The sequence below is a fragment of the Pseudopodoces humilis genome, chromosome 7 (assembly GCF_049639895.1).
Source record: "Pseudopodoces humilis isolate 2021_Gansu_Grassland_sample_001 chromosome 7, ASM4963989v1, whole genome shotgun sequence".
NCBI lineage: Eukaryota > Metazoa > Chordata > Aves > Passeriformes > Paridae > Pseudopodoces > Pseudopodoces humilis.
The window spans coordinates 31,895,113-31,909,734 of record NC_142206.1 but is presented as its reverse complement, the minus strand read 5'-3'; the positions used below and the strand labels follow the sequence as shown (position 1 = coordinate 31,909,734).

At 38.3% G+C, this 14,622-nt stretch overlaps 1 protein-coding gene across 3 annotated transcripts in view; it reads right to left on the bottom strand.

The window, feature by feature from the left end:
* FMN1 (formin 1) overlaps positions 1 to 14,622 on the bottom strand; it is a 183,540-nt gene that overhangs the window by 122,052 nt on the left and 46,866 nt on the right. For 2 of the 3 annotated variants that reach the window (XM_088057470.1, XM_088057471.1), the window contains exon 4: positions 9,249 to 9,366. In XM_088057470.1, the coding sequence (XP_087913596.1) occupies positions 9,249 to 9,366 (118 nt within the window). Of the gene's footprint in view, positions 1 to 9,248; positions 9,367 to 11,435; positions 12,893 to 14,622 lie in introns of those variants that run through there. The other variant, XM_005520340.3, reaches the window with a different exon arrangement.

The following is a 14,622-nucleotide window of genomic DNA, read 5'->3' as shown; positions in this document are numbered from 1 at the left end:
TGTTGCTAAACACTAGCACTGCCTATCAAATCAGACAGCAAGTACTTAAACAAATTTCTATCAAGTAAAAATATCCCTTGGATGTTCCTGGGATTACCATGGGCCACATGCACTAACACTATGAAAACAAAGCTACCTCTGTAGTAACGTCCACTACCAAAAACAGGCCATGCAAACCCAATACACTTGGAAATACTTCTATAAAGCTCTCTCTGCTTGATATATACACAGAATATCATATGCTTATATTATTCATTCCTCAAGACTTGCAATTGGAAATAACAATCATTCTCACTCATTACTGTATTTTCATATTGTGTGGTAAGGAAAGGGGACCAAAGCAGATCAGAAAGCTTAGACTTTTCTGAGAGATTAATTCCATACAATCTGATTTCAAATCAGAAGTTTGAGGTGGGAACACTTTCAAGAATTCTTCATTTTGCTTTTCATTTCCAAAACATGCATTTAAAAAAGAAAGTTTTAGACTGTGCAATAGCAGTGACTGATACTGCTGACATATGTGACAGACAAAATATGCCACCAGGTGGCAGAAATAAAACATCAAACCAAAAAAATATTCCTGATGATTAGTAAAGTATAAAGCATGCTTTACTATTTTCCAAAGAAAATATACACTAACGCATGCATGCTTTTCCCAATGCATAGAAAACTGAACATGAAATAAAATCTGGTTGTTTTGGACAACCTACATAACCAAAATGTCTAATTTATGGTCAGTTTTATCATCACACAGGACTTGTCTGAACACAAAGCAACAACAATGTTTACAAATATACTCAATAAATACATGCCTATGAAAATCTTATAATACTGAGTGTGCTGCACTCCTCAAGATTTCTAAAAGAAAAGATGTAAGCAGTCACTGGTCAATCTGGTGACCTGAAAATTCAAGCCAGAAAAACTAGATAGGGTAGGTCATGGTATTTCAAAGGGAAATTTTCATTCTTCAAAACTGTTACAAAAAGCAATTATACACATTCAAATATTATTCAGTATTATTCTATTGTGTTCACAACTGTGCTATGCAAGAATTACCTTTTCTTTTTTGGTAATAAAACAACTTACCTACTTAAATAACTTTAAATAAAATGTTACATGAAAACTTTTCCCACAGAAATCTCCATAACTCACATTTCAAGTGGATGGGTTACTCCTCAAACTTTACACATCAATTTAGGAAACTTCTCTGCCATAATCTCAAAACTTCATGTAGAAAGCAGAAGCTTTGAAGTTAAACGACCTATATAGCCACTTCTGGTCAGTACGCTCATTTTTGTAAAAAGCCATACATATTAAACTTGCTGTGTGAAAACATGCAAAATAATGTTAACACAATTTAAAAGTAATTAGAGAAGAAAAGCTGGAAAACTTGAATGCAATCTATCTTTCTTGAGATGTACCACACCCTGTAGTATAAAGAAAATCATTAACTTATAATTGTGCTGATTCATTAAATTTCAGAATAGTGAGGGTTTCTTAATGTTTTCTCCCTGCGCGGTAACCCTTGGTCTCATTTTCAATATTCCTCTTTATTACAGCATTTGTTTCCTTCATTTCCTCATGCAGTTCTCATCTTTAACCACCAGGTGTCAGAAGGGAACCTATTCACCATAGCTACACCTTTATAATTAATTCTTATTTATTTTTCCAGATGTACTGATGCGACCATAAAACAGCAGCAAATTCATACTTTTCTTTCAACAAATATACACACAAGCAACTTTCAAAATTTAATTTGTACAGTCTTGGATTGCTTTTTATAAAGCATAACTGCATTCAAGCATCCTTTTATAACTAGGAAATTACATTTTTTTTATGCTCAAAGAAATTCACAAAATCACCTAATTTTTAGGGATAGAGGACTGGATAAAATAACACTGCATGTTTTTTTAAAACACGATTCTCATCCTCCTTCCGTCAACCCCATCCATCTATTCCTATCTGTCCTCTCTTCTTTACTTCCCACTGAACTTGAATTCTTTTACAGACCCATAATTCATTACATATAAGGATGCTGAATCCACAGACTGGGAAATGAGTGGACATCCTTCACTTCAGCTTAATTTTTTTTTGTTGTTGTTTTGTTTTTTTCATTTTTAAGACAAGGAAGAGCCTTCCAAACCTAAATTTTCAAACATTCTAAGAACCTTAAAGATTCTGGTACGGTGAAAATATGACAGATGTGAGAAAAGGAGACAAATGAAGAGGGACTTGGGGAAAATAAACAGCCCAAAACAAGCCAATAGTCCAGTATCCTAATATTGTCCAGGTACTGAAATACAGAGGACACCAGTACAGGACATGAAGTATCTTCACAATAGCCACTGAATTCCCCAAGGTTAGTAGAATGTATCCACAAAAAATCAGCTTCTTATGGAAAAATGAGCACCCCCTTGATGGTCTTTTAAGGAAATGAGGAAAATAGTTACTCCTCTTTCTGATTGCAAAGCAGTATAAAGCACTATTCAAAAGCAGTAACCTGAGTAACTTATCTGCCTGACCATTCCTCAGCTGTGAGGGGTTACAGTTACAGTTCATTTACCTGATAGCAGAAATGAATAGTTTCACTTGTCATTTCACCCTCCCACAAAGGCAACAGCAGAGGTTCTGCTGCTGGGGACATTCAACACTAATTCTTTTTCAATAAACGTCCAACTTTGTATTTACAAAACCAATCTATTACAGGATCACATTCACCATGCAATACGGTAAACAAGTAACTCTTTAACAGCAAACACGTGAAACAGATTTATTACAGAGTACATGTCTGTGCCATAGCAGAGGGAGCAAACTTGGAAGGGCTGATACTTAATTTTTAGTCTAAAAAGAAATCCAAAAAACAGCTCTTAATGCAGGTGCAAATTTTAAGAAAGCATCATAACAAGTCATCAGTGAGACTGAAGAACAGGAAAGGGAATTCAGTAAAACTCAGAGGCATTTCTGTTACACGAAGGGGCTTCCTATATTTTGAAATAGAACCATGGAAATAAAATACAAAGTAATTCTTCATGTGTACACAACTGCTCTTTCACTGTGTTTCAATTTTATAACAAGAATCATCTCCTAAAACCCTGTGACTGTTCTGGGTCTTTGCAAAATTGGATTGCTCAGGTCCATAGTGCAGTCTGTATTTAAAAATTTAAACTACAGTAAAACAAACAATTCACCCAATTTGCCTTCATTATATTCAGACAATAGATTAATCTTCTCACTAAGAAAATATTATCCTTAAAAATCAGCTTTCTAGTTTGAGTGGACTAAAACTGCTCTGTATGTGAATCCTAAGGATGCTGGTATCCATGGCTACACATACGTGTGTATCCAGACATGGCTTTGGATACTATAAATCCTGTCCTTGTCAGGCAACTGCTGCAAAACATGCACCCAGACTCAAAAACAATCTCCTAAAATTACTAGATTTTGACAGATAAAATAAATATAAAGCAATGTTTTTTATTGAAAAACTGGAGCTATAAATTATTAGGTAAGTATAATGAATACTTACCTAATAATTCATCTTCTTATTATTGTTTTTATATAAATTCCTATTTGTAAAAACATAATCCTCCATGTATGGGAAGACATGGACATTTCACCCCATGGCCTTAGGTACAGTTATCGTTCCGTAACTGCAGGGTTGGGCTGGGTTTTGTTTTTAAAGATTTAAGTTTAAAAAGTCAACATTCTTTCCTATTTTGCATCTCTAGCGCTAAGAGCCTGTAAACAGAAAGGAAATTTAATTTGACTTGAAAAATAGGTCAGAATTCTTATCCTAATTTTACGGATGGATAAACTGAAACTTGGAAAGGTTCCCAGAACTTTCCTGAAGCCATTCCAGAAAGTAGCGAAAGGACTGAAAATGGAACACAAACATCTTAACAACAAATACTAATCATCCACAGGTGCCTATCTCTTTGTTCCTGTCTCAAGAGGCACAGTATGAATGACAGAGACAGCTGAGGTGGGGAGGGAAAAGCAAAGGTATTTTTGTTGCTTGATTGTTTTTTAGCAAGGTTTTTGTTAATAATTTCAAAGTAAATCTTAGCACATAGTGCTACAAGGTATTTGGAAAAGTGACTCCTGTAGTGATCAGCACATGTACAACCCTTCTGTGGCTGTAGAGATTTCTGAGCAGCACTATACCCAATACCTTCTAAATCCATAAAATCACAGCTCTAGCTATCATAAGTAAGGGGAAAAATGAAAAAATGTCATTGTTAATCTAGAATATAGGATGGCTACCAAAATCTGGCTTGTAATAAAACCCTCAGCTTCTCAACAACACACTAGTGTATCTGTCTGGTTATGAAATACTGAATTACATGCACTTGTGTCATGCTATACAATAAATGCAGTAAAATGTAGTAAAATAATTTACAAAAACTTTACGCACTCCGAGGTCACATCAAATTGATCAGTGATTCAATCACAAAAGCACTACCTTGAAGCAATGCAAAATATCCTGTTTGCTATACTGGTGCATGATCTAATTCACTACAGTAAAATTTATACTAGAATCCCAGAACTAAACCCCAAAAACCACAATGAAATGAACGAAACCTAAAATTGATTTTTTTTTTTTTAATTTTTTTTTCCCCCTCTTAGGATTAAACCAACTGTTGGTAGCCACTGTTAGAAAAACTTTCTTCAAGACACTTAACATCAAGCACTGTCTTTCTTTTAAAGACAAACAAACTGTTCAAGGCCACAAAGGAAGCTTATGTTAAAGAAAGATAAGAAATCAAGCTCTTATCTCTCATCCTTTTGTTCCAACCATTATGCTTCTCTTTCTCTCACATAAGCTGGTTATTCTCTGCATTTACATCATGGCCATAAAGTGATTTTCTTGCTGGGAACTAAGAGTATAGGGGATCAAGGATTTGACATATTTGAGACTCAGCAATAAACCACTGCCACTATTCTCTATTTCATTCACCATTTACCCAGATATCTTTTGTCTAGTAAGACCTTTATTAGACACCTCCTGATTTTACTGTTTACCCTGAGAATCGTGCTTACATCATCACAGACTTTTACAGAAATTGTGGCATCATAGAGACAGTATTACCTCACCGCAGATTTAAAGATGATGGACAGACTGTTCATCATCTTTAACAGAGAGAGAAAATTAGGTTTTTAAATGTTAAATATAGACATTTGAATTAAAAAGAAAACACTGAATGAATAAATGAAAAAACCTCACTAAATGAATTAATTTTACAAGTGGCTTTTTTTAACGTTTTCTCCCACAGGAATGTCAAACACTGCTCTCTCTCATTACTTTTTACATTTCTGTTTTGCTAAGCAAAAGACTAAACTCTTTCTGTTGTATGTAAAAGAACTAGTTTGATCCTGAAGACTAAAATGGTCTTGTTAACAGGAAATAACAGAACCTGTATACCTCTACCACCTTACTGTGGAGACTGTTCTTCACCCATAAGTAGCTTTATGAACTGTAGAAAACCCATGTCTAATCTGCTTTTCCTGGAGATGTGGCTGCAAGTGCTGACCTAGTCATACACAGTAGTTGGGATATTCATTATATACGGATTAAATGTGATGTAGTATCACAGATTAATTTCTTCAGTATAGACATGAATTTGTCTCTTCTATCTGGCTATGCATTTCCATCACACGTAACAGCTGGCACATCTACCCTGCTGTCAGAGTTAATGCTTAAAATCATGAGAAGTCTCTCCTAGAATTATGGAGGAAAAACAAACGAACAAAAAAAAACCCAAAAACTTAAAATGAAAGCAGAGGAACAGAGATTTAGGACCAAAAATATATGCACAGAAATGTCCTTGATTCCATGGAAATTATTTCCATGGAATAACTATAAATTAAAGTACCCTTTTTCTAGTCTTCCAGGACATAAATGTATTACAGGCTTTCTGGACTTCAGCTATTTTAGACACACTTCAAAGAAGTTCCAGTTTCTCTAAAGAATCATGCAAGCAGCTTGTGCTAATTACAGAAAGCCAGTTGACAACACAGTCACTTGCTCCATGGAAACACATGCATTAAAGAATTGAGAAAACAGAAGTAAAACCAAAATACTGCAACATCATCCATTCAATTAAAAACTAAAACCTCAAGATTCAGATACTGCAGGAGACAATATTATGACTGCACAAGCAGTTATCAAAAGCATGAACAAAACCCGGGGCTCAGTTGTATCCCTAACTTCTTTCACTACTAATATTCCTAACAGAACTAGTCAGCCTCACACACGTGTTCCTTGTTATGTCCATTTGCTTTTCAGCTGGTTTCCCACCCATCAAGCCAGACTGTGAGCCTCAGGAGGGAGTTAGCTACTCCTCCAAGCTGCTATGAGTCATTGTAATGTCTGCTGCGTAGGCCAAATTAAGCCTGAATTTCTTGCTTCCACTAGGCAACAAGAACAATGAGGAAAAACACGACAAGGTGGTGAGAAAAGATCAAAAACACAGGAATACTCTCCCTCAATATCCCTACCTTCCTGTTGTAGTTGTCATGGTGCATGGTGACGAAGAAAATAAATCAGTGTAGAAGACAGTGTAGAATTGCAAAAAAGATTACTGTATTCCAACTTTCAAGTTTTCAGTCTTACTTAAATCCTATTTTATCATGACAAATAAAAAAAAAACCATGCTACCTCCTAGAATACATACATATCTGTGTACCCTGTTAGAAGTACAAAGATGAGTATTGGCAAATTTATCCTTGGATGTGAACATATATTTTGTCTAAGCATAAAATAAAACTGTGCTAAATGAATACTTACCTAATAATTCATCCTCTTATTTTTTTATATAAATTCCTATTGTTTTGGTAGATGAAACCCATAATCACAGAAATTAAAACACTAACATAAATTATTGACTGGAAGTTAATAAAACAAACCACTTCAGCATTTTTTATGATACAGATATTTATCTATTCAGGAACATCAGTGGAGGAAGACTGGAGTCGCAAACATCCTTGTCACACACAATTTTTGAATTCTGAGATCAAGAATTTTTAGTTTGATCTTAGTATTCAGGACAAGAGACTGAGGTAAGAAACAGGGTTTTTGGTTTAGACCAGTTAATTCAAATAATGCAGATGATGAACCTGAATTATAGCTTATTTTTAAAGAAGCCCACTTTTTAAAAGGCGGTCAAGAAGCTTCTAAAGTATTACTGACTTGAAGGGAATTTTGGATGTAAAGGGGCACGTGGGGAAATGCCAGTAATACACATGCACTTTGAAGGTCCTACTGTCAGAGAAAAGACTGTGAATTTAGAAGTTTTGCTGTATTGCCACGTCCATATTCATAAAAAAACCCACAAACTGCAGCAGTAAGACCAACACTGAATACAAACCCTGTTCTTGTAACTGTATCATCACAGCTCACGAACAGTAGTACCTTGCTTCACTTATAGCAGACTCTATAAGTTCATTCCCACACATAATGATTTAAAACAGTCATAGAAGTCCTCAGAACAGCCAGTGTAAGTGACCCATCATGGGCAATTTCCAACTGCTTCCTGGGCATCTCTGAGTAGCTGAGAGAAACAAACCTGCCAATCTCTGAGGCACACCTATAACTTTACTGCAGTTGCAAATTTCCATTGCCTATTTCCTTTAAAAGCACTGCTTACATCTCATCCCAGCTGAATCACCAGTGGTTTGTTTTCATTCAAATCCCTCTGCCAGACGCTGGAGCAACTAATGAACTGCAGAATCTCGTCTATAAAAATTTGATTTAGCAAACAAACAATCAACATGTTGATGACACTGCCACCCAAAATATCACAGTAACAAGAGTAACAATTTACACAGGCTCTAAGCCAGTCTGTCTTTCCTATTCAAATTTCAAGAAAGCATGACCTAATTTCTCTACGAGTAGTAGAATCTGGAGCTTTTGTTAATTCAGTTTTCTTTCTTTATTGAAGCATATGTTTTGCCACAGATTACAGTCATTAGAAAGAAAAATATTTGTTTGGGTAAAATTAAATATAGCAAGCATATAGCCTATAATAAAAATCTAAGAGTAACATCAACTTGCCAACAGCTGAATATCTGTCCTGATGATCTAAGTGATAGACTCCCAAATTCAGACCAACCAGATGCATCATAAATTCAATTCTATACATTAAGTTCAGTTCTATATATTAGAACCATTTGTTTCTGTCAAAATCAAGTTTTCTCAACCTTACAACAACTTTTACATTCCCACTATTATTCCAACTTTACAAAAAAAAGACAGATTAAAGAGAAAACAGAAAAAAGAGGGAGAAAGACTAAACAACAAAAAGCAGTAGATAGAACAAATTGGAGTACCATTTCTCAAATACAAGGTCAGATGGATATGCACTGGAATTGAAAGAACCACACAGCATTACCCTGAACAATTTTTCACAACAAAGTAGTACAAAAGCTTTTTTTTTGTTCCACTTAATACCTTCTAGGTGGTATTTTCTATAATCTCAAGGTACCAGAAGAAAAGATGGCCTATTGTCTTTCACTTTAATATTTCAGACTATTCCTCAGTTTAAGGCTAATTTCGGAATATCAATGACTTCCTGTTTTACATTCAAGAATATAAATTTGAACTAGAGTTGTGGTGGCTAAAATAATCACTTTCTCCCTTACAGATATATTATGGAAATATCTAAATAACAAAAAATCACAATAAATATTTTTTTTCTGTGGAAAGCTTAACTGATACTTAGCATTTGGACATACCCTTTAGAACACTTGCATAGGACATATACGTGGCTAGCTATAGAAGTGGCCTGACTGGATACCAGCATTCCTCTCTTCATACACATGTTGCAATACTGCTGTTGTTTTCATTCTGGACAGCACCTGAAGAAAATCTGCAGCCAGACCAGAGTTCAGCAGAGAGCTGCCCCCTGCACCAAGGCATCATAAAAAGCAGTCACACTGCCATGCATTCACCAATCTGTCACTCATTTGAACAAAATCCCACTGGAAACGGATAACCTAATTCATCAAAAAAACCCCACTTCTTTCCTCATGAATTTGTACAGGCAAGTTTGTAGATTTTAACACATATTTAGCCATTTACATTTAAAAATAAGATGCATGATTAACAAGTAGCAGTAAACCACAGATTCAAAACATAAGGTCTGTTAATCTAGATTAGAAAATACTGTGACTTATCACCATCTCTGTATTAAACAAGATTAAAAATGTCAGAAACTAATTTCAGCAAATTCTTCACCTCTTTGTTTTACCTGCTTCTGTGTACTTTAATCCTACTTTTACTTCTTCATGATTTGTTTTTGGTGGTGGCCAGACAGTCTGGAGTCTCCCTGGAGTCTTGTCATCTTGCTCTGAGGGACTCAGGTCAGGCTGTTGAAATTACGCAAGAAAAAATTAGTCTGCAGTATCAATTCATTCCAAACAGCAGCTGCCGTGCTCAGCTCTACGCATGTGCTCCAGAAAGATTATCTGTCTCATTCTACTGATTAAAACAGTGTTCAGTTGGTTGGAAGGGACACAAATAAATCAGAGTAGAAAAATATTTTTGAGGAGGAAAGTAGCATAATGCATGTGACATGCAGTGATTTGTTGAAACTTCACATCACTGTGGAGAGCTGTCTATCCTTTGGTGAGACACAGAGGTGGTCACAAATGCCAGGGTTTTTTCCTGTATCTTTCTTCCAGAGTGAAATATTCCAGTGTGTTCCTCTTAGAAGTAAACATTAGAGCAATTCACCTAAGACATCATTTGACAATATAATTTTCTGGAAGCAGAGCTAGTTTATGAAATTCCTGCCCCACCCCCAGCAGATTGCTCAGTTCACATACCAGGTAATACTGCCACATCAAAGTAATGCTGCAGCTGTTAATGGGACTGCACTGTCAACTGGAATGCTAAAATAACTCTTTATATGGGGAAGGGGTGGAGGGGGAATGACCCACTAAACAAGCATTCTTTTAGAGGGATTTTTTTGGTGCTTTTTTATATCTCCAATATTACTGTAATCTGATTTACAACATGTCACTACAAGCAATTGATTAGACACAACTGCAACAGTGAAACCCTGTATGAAAATGTCCCCATAAATGGCCCGTAGAAGCAAGGGAAAGGAAAAGGCCAGAGCCTCAGACTCTGGCTTCGCCCTGAGAAAATACAGATTTGCACTAGACCGGATATTAAGCAGACATTTCTAAGAGCCACTCCTGCTGACTCCTGTGCCTCCTCCCTCACTGTGTGTGATGACAGCTTCCCAAATAGGTTTGCTGTGAGCCACACGAACGCTGACGCCAGCACAGTGACTGGTGGAAGCAGGAAGGAGCAAGCCAGGAATGGGAAGGGCACACACAGACTGCACTTGCTGTACATTCCACAGCCAATGAATACCTGTTTTCTCCTCCCCATAGGTAATTTACTACAAACTGGTATTATAAGTCTACCCAAGTGTTGACCAGGATTATTTTTTTTAATATTATTTAAGAATAAAAATTTTATAGAGAGTACAACCAACACAGAACGTTAACTTAAGTAGCTTCAGGTTTAAGGTCCAATCCTGCAAATGGAATCCTTCAGGAAATTCCCCCTTCAGCCAACTATAGTCTCCTGGGCTGATTACATCTGCCAAAGATGTGGTTGTAAGAATTTTGGGTTGGGGGAATGCTAACCCAAAGATTACTAATTTAATTAAGGAGTTACTATTACATTCGAAGTCGTTTATGATAGTATGAAAACTCTGCACAGATTATTTTTTTTAATATACTGACTACATCTCCATATGCCTAAGAGTATTAACCTTGCAAACACTTATACTAATCAAAAACTTGAGTTGTCTAATTGAAATCACTAAGTTACACCTGGATAAGGTTAAATGCTTATCAATATTTAAAAAGCCAGATATATGCATGTAAACAAGAAAAAAAAAATACTTCCTGTTCTGTCTTGAACTGAGCTGAAAACCACACAAAACTTTTTTGTATCAACTCTTATCATAAAATTATTCCTACAGGTAAAATGAAATATTATTGTTAAAAACAAAATAATCAATGAAAGAAAGCAGAGTGAGATTGAGAAACTATTACATAATATTACAGTAAATATCTGCAGCATCAAACTGATTTAAAGCCATAATTAACATAAGGAGAACTGTTATGTAGAGATCTTTTAAAATCAGAAACTGACTTTTAAGTTCTCACTTCTAATTGAGAGGCTTTTACTGCTGGTTGTGGCTGAATTCTGCTTCAACTGCAGATGATCAAAAATTAGCAGATGACAAATTAGCCCCAATATTTCCTCAGCTGGGAATCCAAAATTTGAGATGGCCAAAAGAAGAGCAGTTCTGACATTTTGATCTTAAGCCCCCAGCAATAATATTTAAACAAGAAATTTTTTATTTTCATCCTTCTACTTCCAGATCTTAGGAAGAAAAAATAATTCAACCTACAGATTTGTCTGATGGTCCATCCCCAGGTTTTGATTTTGACCTTTCAAATACAGCTTTCAAGGACTCTTTTTCATTTCTCATTTTGCGTTTTAGGGCTTCCAGCTCTGAAGTATCTGCAGTTGTTTCCTTCTTGGGAGGTCGTGTGAATAAGGCTTTAAAGGCATCTAGTGCAGATTCAGCAGGGCTTGATTTTATCTCCTCAGAGGGAAATCGTGGTTCTCTTTTGCTGGAGGCTTTGTTCTCTTGAGCTTCATCACTGTCCTCGGTCTCCCCAGATCCCCCAGCAGAGTTCTCAGTTCTATCTTCATTCTTGGAGACGTCTATGTTTAACAAGTGAGAGAGTTGTTCTAGGAAAGTGGGATTTGCTTTAGGTTCAGATGATTTTTTTTTAATGGTCAAACCTGATGCAATACTGGATTTCTTAACTGGTTGTCGTAATTTAAGCAGAGCTAAATCATTCTCCCTTGGTTTAATTTCTGTAACAGTTTCCCCATCTTCTGTGGTCAGTCCCTTTTTCCTCACACGTAGTCCACTGAAGAAAGCAGGCAGCTGGAAAGACTTTTCAGCCAGTGCTGTTTTTTGGAGTGATATATTATCAACGGAAGGTCTTTGTTCTTCATCTGAAAGTTCTTGAGGGCATTCCCCTGCAGCAAGCAAATGAGTGAATTGCTCCTCCATTAACATTTTGTCTTTTCCATTGGAGTCATTCTGTAGAATACCATCCAGCTCTTTTGGGAATTGCTTGGAGAATGGTGGGTGTAACTCAATGTCATCTGTATCCACAGTGTCATCACTGTTGCTGTACCCTTCTGACTCTGACTCTTCTTTATTTTGATTGCTGTTGTCCAAGGCCTCAGCAGACAAAGCATCATTTTTTAGCCCATATTTGCTTGCATTGTTCTCATCGGTGTCTAGGTCCTTATTCTCTGTGTCCGATTCTGTGTCACTTGTTGTATGAACCAAAGTACCTTGGACAAGAATAGCATCCTTGTCCTCATTGTCCGATTCAGACAAAGAAGTCTGAACAAACCTCAAATGCTGAAGAAGTAATTCATTTTGGTCAGCTAACCCCAGATCCAGGCCTGCTTGCGTGCGAGACATTGTGTCAGCTCGGCCACTGGTACTATGCAGGCTGTGCTGCTGTTCTGAGTCCTCATTACATCCATTATCATTCCTCTCATGCCAGGTGTTAGCGTGAGTATTTATATTGCCGTGCAAAGGTTGAAATGCTTTAAGCACTGACTCTTCTTCGGGAGCTGTAGATTCGAACTTAGCTGCAAATCCAAACAGCGTTTTCACAGAAAATGTAGTGAGTGGGTCAGGGTCGCTCTCTGCTGTGTTCTTCAGGTCTAAAAGCTCACTACAGTCATGCATCCCATTATGTTCTTCCATGTTGCGTGAAGCAGAGAATAGGTTCGCTTCCAGCAGTGCTGCTGACTGCTCAGCAAACACTGCGCGCATTCAGGGGCAACGAGCGGCCCGGCCCGGCCCGGCCCGGCCCGGCTCGGCCCGCGCAGGCCGCCGGCCTCCCGCGCTCCCGGCCGGGCCGCCCCTTCCGCCCCGGCCGTCGGGGCTCCCCGCTCCACCAAGGGAGCCGCGAAACGAACCGCCGTCAAAAGTTCTCGGCAGCGTCTGGAACTTGCTCCCTCGCACAAGAGGGGTTTGTCACAGCACTAACCTCGGCTGAAGCCTCGGCCAGCGGTCCCCCCGGAGCTCCGCACCCCGACGGGCTGCGCGGCCCCAGCTCCCGGCAGTTCCAGCAGCCACAGCAGCTACAGCAGCCGCCCCGCCGGGCCGAGCGCGCCGCGGCTGCTCCCTACTTCCTTGTCCCGGTGCGCCAGCGCTGGGTGGTTTTCAGCAGAAAATTCCTGACGGATTCCTTTGCATAGTCTTTCCACTTGGATAAAGAACTTCTTTTGTAAATCCATAATCACCAAGAAATGTCAAATGGAAACCCGAGCTAACGACTCCGAAGCTTCCTGTGCCCCCTCCTGAAGCCCTTGCAGAGCCCCCAGTGCCCGGCTGGGCAGAGCCAACTCGGGTGAGCGTCCTTGAAGCAGAGGAAAGTAGGAAAAAAGGAGACTCTCTTCCGATTTGCTGGAGGTTTCATCTGGAATGCAGATTTCAGCCTCCAGGGCCATGAACACAAACCAACGAGACTGGTTTCATATTACCACTGTCCTTGCCGTGCACAGCTCCTGCTGAGGTGCGCGCAGGTACTTATCAGAGACTGCGGCCGCGCCCAGGGACCGGGAGCGCTGGGTGGCGGGAGAGCGGCCAGCGCCCAGGAGGGCCAAATTAACTGTTTAGAAATCGGACAGCCTTGTCCATCGGCACGGCACCAGCCTTGGAGGGTTCCGAACCAGAACAATCTCTGCTGACATACTCTGTGATGATTTCCACAGACTGTACTACTGTTTGTGAAATTTGTTTAGCTGAAACGAGCAGGAACACTTGAAATCTACAAAACCGTCGAACTCAACAGAAACTACCAGGGATATTATATATATATATATATATATATATATATATATATATTATCAATACAGATGGAGAAAGTACAAAATAATCTTAAGCAGTATTGATATTCAGAAAGTCAGTAACATTTGGAGCAGGTTTCTATCACAAGTCTCCACTTTTGCTACTTTTTAAAATTATACCCAAGTTAAAGGGTCATTCTACAGTCAGCCATTTAGCTGTGATGAGTAATCTTAAGCAAGCACCATGGGGAAAGCTGTCCTTCACAGGGAAATCAGCTGCAGATCACACTGCTGTATGCGATTACCGAAAAACATTCACTAAAGAGCTGAGTAAGCAACAACAAAGTATCCCAACACATTTAGCTTTTGGTTTAATGTTTAAAAATGCAGGCTACAAAAACCATTTGCTTATCAACAGCAAAAGCCATTGGTATCTCCTGCAGGAACAAAGTTTCCTGAAAATCAGATTGTAATACTAAGGGTTTAGATGAAGCTTACAGACACCTTTTCAATTACAGGGTAGCGTGCATACCTATAGACAAAGGGCATTGGAATCATTCCCATCTTTATCTGTGATTTAACATAGAGCAATGTCTTCTGCCCTGCTGCCTGGCTTTTCCTTAGCAAGCTCTGGACTTGCTTCTCCGCTATGCTTAATCATCAGGTGCCAAGGTCAGAAACACCTGACAGATCATGGCTCTCCAGGT